Source organism: Rhincodon typus, unplaced genomic scaffold (genome assembly GCF_021869965.1).
Source record: "Rhincodon typus isolate 14 unplaced genomic scaffold, sRhiTyp1.1 hic_rhity00003513, whole genome shotgun sequence".
Classification (NCBI taxonomy): domain Eukaryota; kingdom Metazoa; phylum Chordata; class Chondrichthyes; order Orectolobiformes; family Rhincodontidae; genus Rhincodon; species Rhincodon typus.
The window spans coordinates 3,444-10,114 of record NW_025969151.1 but is presented as its reverse complement, the minus strand read 5'-3'; the positions used below and the strand labels follow the sequence as shown (position 1 = coordinate 10,114).

The following is a 6,671-nucleotide window of genomic DNA, read 5'->3' as shown; positions in this document are numbered from 1 at the left end:
CCATTTCTGAAGAAGGGTCCAGACCTGAAACATCAGCTTTCCTGCTCCTCTGATGCTGCTTGGCCTGCTGTGTTCATCCAGCTCTACACCTTGTTATCTCAGATTCTCCAGCATTGGCAGTTTCTACTATCTCTGTGCTGGAGAGAATCTGTGGTTTCCCTCTTCACAGATGCTGCCAGAACTGAGGAGCTTCTCCAGCACTTTGTTTAGGTTTCAGTTACTGGTGACCATAGCATCATTAGTCTTCCAGTGAAAGCTATAATCTTAAAAATCATACTATTCCTTAAGCTCTTCCATATGGAGGTCAGATGTTGACACATCTCAACTCTCAGCGAAGAAGAAATAAATAACACTATCCTAATCTAAATTATACAAAGCAATTCACATGGCAAAGATATCAAAGAAAAAGTTTTCATTTGTCGTGTTGAAGCACATCTTGGTGCTTCTGATGTAAGTAATTGTTTATCATTACTAGTTATTGTGTAGGCAATTTCCATACATCAAGGTACCATAATTGGGCTGAGATCATTTTTGATATGGGGGTTGGCCAATGGAAAAATATTGGCTCTGCCACAGAATTCCAATTCCTTTAATGGGGCCTAAGGATATTTTGCATTTACCTTTCAAAAGGAGGCCAAGGACATTGACTAGATTCAAATCAAACAGATTGTTGGGATGTCACTTTCCTGGCTCCTGTTTGGGCCAATCCAAAGTCAGTTCCTGCTGAGAATGGGCCAATCAGCCAATTCAGCTCCGACTGGCTACCTTGTGGTTGCTGGAAGTGGTAAAATACAGCTCAAGTTGTAACAGCAGAATGGTGTCCTTAGCATTACCTAGCTGCACGAATATCTGAGCTGATCACTGCTGACACAGGTTACTGAAGTGGAAATGGTTGAAGTTCTCAGCACTAAGCTTTCACCTTGATTAGCCCTAAGAAAACTGTTCCTAATACTCATCTGTCATTAGCTGGAAAACAAAGTCAAATTCATTCCCAACTTCATGCTGGCCAAACTAAGTTGACATTTAAGTCAAAATTAATACACGAGTCAGGAAAGGCTCATGAACATCAACAAAACAAGGCCTCAATTTGTAGGAACACTGGGAACAATAATTTGTTTTATCTCATTTATTCTTTCACGAGAGGTGGGTGCCACTAGCTAGGCTAACATTTACTGACCATCCATAATTACCTCTGGAGGATGTGTCAGTAAGCTGTCATCTTAATCTGCTGTGGTCCACAGGGTGTAGGGTCCCTTACACTGCCATTAGACAATGCCAGGATTTTCAGCCAGCGTCTCTGAGGAACAATGACATAGTTCCAAGTCAGGACGGTGTGTAACTTGGGAGAGGACTTGTCAGTGGTGTTCTTATGTAACTGATACCCTGGTCTTTCTAGATGCTCGAGTCTGCGCTTTTGCAAGGTGCTGTTGCAGGAGCTTTGCTCAAGTTGCTGCTGTGCATCTTATAGTTAATACACAGTGCTGCCACTGTGTATTGGCAGTGGTGGAAGGAGTGAATGGGGTGTCAATCAAGTGGGCAGCTTTGTTCTATAATGGTATTGATTTAATGTATTATTGTCACATGTACCTAGGTACAGTGAAGTTTTGTTTTGTGATCAGTACAGGCAGATCACAACATACAACGAACATAGGGTGATTGAACAGAACAAGGAATATAGTGCTACGGCTGCAAAGAAGAAGGTGCACAAAAAGCAAGATCAACATTAGATTTGAAATTTGAGGGGTCCATTCAGAAGCCTAATAGCAACGGGGAAGAAGCTGTTCTTGAACCTGTTGGTACGTGCGTATAAGCTTTTGTATCTTCAGGCTGATGGAAGAAGTTGGAAGAGATTATAACTGGAGTGGGAGAGGTCTTTGATGATGTTGGCTGCCTTTTCATGGCATTGAGAAATGTAGATGGAGTCAGTTGATGGAAGGTTGGCTTGCAAGATGGACTAGGCTGTGTTCACAACTTTCTGTAGTTTCTCACGGTCCAGGGCAGAGCAGTTGCCATACAAAAATGTGACACATCCAGATAGAATGCTTTCTATGGTGCACTGGTAAAAGTTGTTGAGAGTCCTTGTGGACATGCTGGGTTTCCTTAGCCTCCTGAGGAAGAAGAGGCATTGTTGTGCCACCTTGACCGTTGCATCAACATGGGTGGTCCAGGACAGATCATGGGTGATCGTAGCTCCTAGGAACATGACACTCCATCTCAACTCCATTGATATGGATAGGGGCGTGTCCTCCTCCTTGCTTCCTGAAGTCAATGACTAGCTCTTTAGTTTTGCTGATGTTGAGGCAGAGATTGTTGTCTTTACCCACCACCAAGCACTCTCTCTCTCTCTCTTATCCTGTCTCATCACTGTTTGATATCTGGCCTACAACGGTGAACTTATAGGTGGACTTTGGATGAAATTTGGCCACACGTTCATGAGTGTATGGGGAATATAGTAAGGGCCTGAGTACGCATCCTTGCGGGGCTCTGGTATTGAAGATTGTCGTGGACGAGGTGCTGTTGCCTATCCTAACTGATTGCAGTTCCAGTTGCAGCGAGTGGAGCAGAGACCTAGGTGGCGGAGTTTGCAGATTAGTTTGGTTGAGATTGTCGGGTTGAAAGTGGAGTCATAGTCAATAAATAGAAGCCTGACGTAGGTATCGTTATTATCCAGATGTTCCAGGGATGATTGCAACTGCTGTGGACCTGTTGCACTGGTAGGTGAATTACAATTGCTTCTTCAATGCTGTTGAGGCTGAATTCATCCAGGCAATTGGACAATATTCCATCAAACTTCTGATCTAAGCCTTATAAATAGGGGAAAACTTGAGAATCAGGAGGCAAGTTACCACAGAATTTTCAGCCTCTGTCCTACTCTCGTAGCCATGATATTCAGATTGGAGAGGATTGTCTCCTTTTGTTTGAAACTAGCTAATTTCCAAAACTGTTGACAACAACATCTCAAATCCTACAATTTGCAAGCGCTGCTCATGACTTGGAACTATATTGCTGTTCCTTCACTGTCACTGGGCCAAAATTCTGGAACTCCCTCTCTAACAGCATTGTGGGTGGTACTTACACCATATAGATTGCAACAGTTCAAGAAGATAGCTCACCATCATCTTCTCAAGGGCAATTAGGGATGGGCAATATATTCTGGCTGGGCCAACGTGCCGCTTGAATGAAGAAAGAAATAGCACAGCAAGCTCTAAAGGTATCACTCCACAGTGATGCAGGATATTATCTCCAGATATACTGGACCTGATCACCAGGGGCCAGTAGGGAGAGTCAGACAGTGGCAACCAGAAGAAAGGAGACAAATGTAGCCTGCTTTAATTCTTCCTCAGTGTTTTGTGCAAGTTACTGCAGGACAAGTGAATTGCTATACAGCAATTAAACAGCAGCTTTGTTTCATTTTAATTGAGGGAAAGGATACAAGTTCTTCAACTTGACCACAATTAATGGGTCCAAGTTATGCATGCTTTTAGCTTCAGGGAAGGTTTTTCATTTGGCAGCATTGTGTAACAGAGGAAATGACGTGTATAATAATGCATACTAACGTACTTATTAGGCTAGAATCTAATCCAGAGACAGATTAGCCTTAAAATACTTTATGTCTTATTTGTGAATCAAACCTTAACTCTCCTTAACACAATGTAATATTTTTCAGTGTATTCAGATCTACAGGCTACCTCCAAATTGCCTCCTGAACCTTGAATGCCTGAAGTTGACTAAAAACTGCATTGTGACTTGAATCAATTACAGGAAACTCACTTGATAAAAATAACCACCTTTGCAACGGTGTTCAAGCACAGATCTATTCTAAAGATTTGGATTAACTTAACTCAGTTGCTCGCACTCTCATCTGTGCCAAATGATTAGGACTGCAAACTCCATTCTATGATTTCACCACTTCAGTACTACAGGAATGTGCATTGTTACTGGCCACAATCAGACCAGGTTTTATATTGTTGAATGGTAAAGAAATTTCAGGGGGCTGAATATCCTATTCCTGCACCCAATTCGTACTTTTATATGTATTAGGGGAAGATGTAGTGATATTTAGTTATCTAAGCATCCATGCTGTTGTTTGTAGGATTCAAATTCCAATAGGAGGTTGTACTGACAAACATTCAACATTCAGGATTCAGGATTCAAGTCCTACTGGACAGTTGGTGGAATGGGCGTTAAAAAAAAAAAAATCTGTAATTAAGATATGGTCTCTGTAACAATGACCAATAAACCATTATTCTCAAAAATTTGTCTGTTTCGCTAATGTCCTTCAGGGAAGGAAATTTGCCATCCTTACCTGGTTTGGCCTACAGGGGCCTCCATACCCTCAGCAATGTGGTTGATCTTTAAATCTCCTCTGAAATGGTCATAGCAAGTCACTCAGTTCAAAGGAAATGGATGATGGGCAACTGATGCTTGTGACGCCCAGTGTCCATCAAAGAATCATTTATAAAAATTTTATATGGGATGTTAAACCTAGGGCTTTCCCTTGGTAAGGGTGGACATGAAAAGGTCCAACAGTATAATCTGAAGAACAGGGAGTTAGTTCTCCATGAACTACCAGTCCCTAAAAATGAAATTAGATCAATTTGTTGTTCGTCTCACTCGTCTGTAGAACCGTAGTAGGGGAAAAAAAAAAAATCACGTTCCACAATAATTGACAGTAACTGTGCAATTGCATGCAGTACATAGATTAGTGGAGATTAATAACATAAACACATCCAAGGGAGAAAGGAATAGAAGATAATACGTTGATCAGGTGAGAGGAAGAGGGCTGGAAAGGGGGTTACGGCAAAACATAAACACTGCCACAGATGAGATACATTGAATGGTCAATTTTGAATGCTACGTATTTCTATCTAATTATTTAGGATGTTCAAAGACACAATTAAAAAAATACGCTTTACAAACTCAACTATTTTCTTTTATGGCTACATGATTAGGTGATGAGATGTCGGAGGTGCAGGCATATTTTAAATTTTTAAATATAGAAGCGGAAGATAGTTAAAATTTGGGTAAGGAAAGCAAACTAAAACTTTGAATTTCACAAAAACAAACAGCAAAAATCTGATGCAGCAAGGAATTTCATCAATTGGATTTTGAAGTAAATAAAAACATTTATGTTTGAGCTCACGCACTGGTGTTGAAAAGCAGTGAAGGAAGTTAAAAATTGAACCATGGGGCACATGCACTTAGCAGTCAGGGGTTTAAAAAGTTTAATGATTTACTTTTTACAAAAATAAACATTTTCCTTTAGATTTTGATCCACCTCCTCCCCCCCCCCCACCCCATGCCCAAATATATCGGTCACAACTATCGTGAGGGAGAGTTTCTTGATCACTGTCAGTGATGGCCAAAGCTAGTTGACAGGGAATGCATAAACTCACCCTTGTTTGCTGCCTGTCATTCATTTACAGCAATAGCTCAGTAGAACTGACAGGAGCATTAAAAAAATCTTAGTTAAATTACTGGCAGCATCAATGTGCTCAGTTATCACTGTTGCCCCTACCTGATACTTTAGTGAACACTGGACAAATTCAGCATTCAAAACTGAAACCGTGGATACATGGTACAAATTTAACTATCTTGGCCCAAAACAAGGGATGGAAGAGATAAGGAATCCCAATACCTTCATCGTAGTTACAATAAACTCCAATTCTCTCAGGTACTGAGGTGTCCAAGACTTTGGCTTTGTTGTTGTGTTTGGCGGTAAAGCTGACTTGCAGCCAGTTATTGAGGTGTAGACACCAGGAGGCACTGGTCTTTCCCAGTTGATCAAATTTGCCCATAGTCCTGTAGGCCACACCTACAATGAAAGCCTTGCTGTCCCTTTCAAACGTGACCTCCCAGTAATGCTGTCCACCATCAATTAGAGTGTCCCCTGCGGAGAACAAAGGAGATGACCCATATGAAGCACAGTTCAATTCCCTATTCCCACAGAAAATGTTTCCTGTCACAGCAAATGTTCACTACAAGCAAAATCTGCATTAAGTAGCTCCGAAGTGGAGAGTCAACAATTTAGAAAAAAAATCCAACATTGCAACCCAGTATGTACAAGAATAGGAAAAGTTTGGAGGGTTATGGGCCAGCAGCAGGCAGGTGGGACAAGTTTAAGTTTGGGATTATGTTAGGCATGGACTGATTGGTCTGAAGGCTCTGTTTGCATGCTGCATGACTCTAAGTAGTTGAGGATTTAATCCAAAAAAGAAATTCTACTGCTGGCCTTTCTAAAAAAACAACTGGTTAAACCTACACATTACTTATATGCCTTCACCTCTCCACGTACAGCATTTCTGCAGAATATAGACTTCCCAATATATTCCAGTCATTCAAGAATGCCCTCTGGTAACTGCACAATTGTGGCTTATTCAGTTTCTCTCTGGGATCGAATCACTAACTTGCTGCGTCTATTACATATGGGGCTGACTATGTCAAGACTGAGCTGTTGAAGCAATTCGAAGGGACTCTTAAAGCAACTGCTGATCTTAGAACGTAGAACAGTACAGCACAGTACAGGCCCTTTGGCCCACGATGTTGCGCCGAACTTTTACCCTAATCCTAAGGTCTATCTAACCTCAACCCCTACCTTATACCATCATCCATGTGCCTATCGAATAACCGCTTAAATGCCCCTAATGAAGCCGACTCCACTACCCTCTCCA

The 6,671-nt window shown here is 41.4% G+C and overlaps 1 protein-coding gene across 1 annotated transcript in view; it reads right to left on the bottom strand.

Moving 5' to 3' along the window:
* Positions 1-5,885, bottom strand: part of LOC125481778 (fibronectin type III and SPRY domain-containing protein 1-like) — a 10,763-nt gene extending 4,878 nt beyond the window's left edge. The window contains exon 1 of the mRNA XM_048593685.1: positions 5,639-5,885. Coding sequence (XP_048449642.1) covers positions 5,639-5,798 — 160 coding nt within the window. The 5' untranslated portion in view covers positions 5,799-5,885. The remainder of the gene's footprint in view (positions 1-5,638) is intronic.
* Between the last annotated feature and the right edge of the window lie 786 nt (positions 5,886-6,671).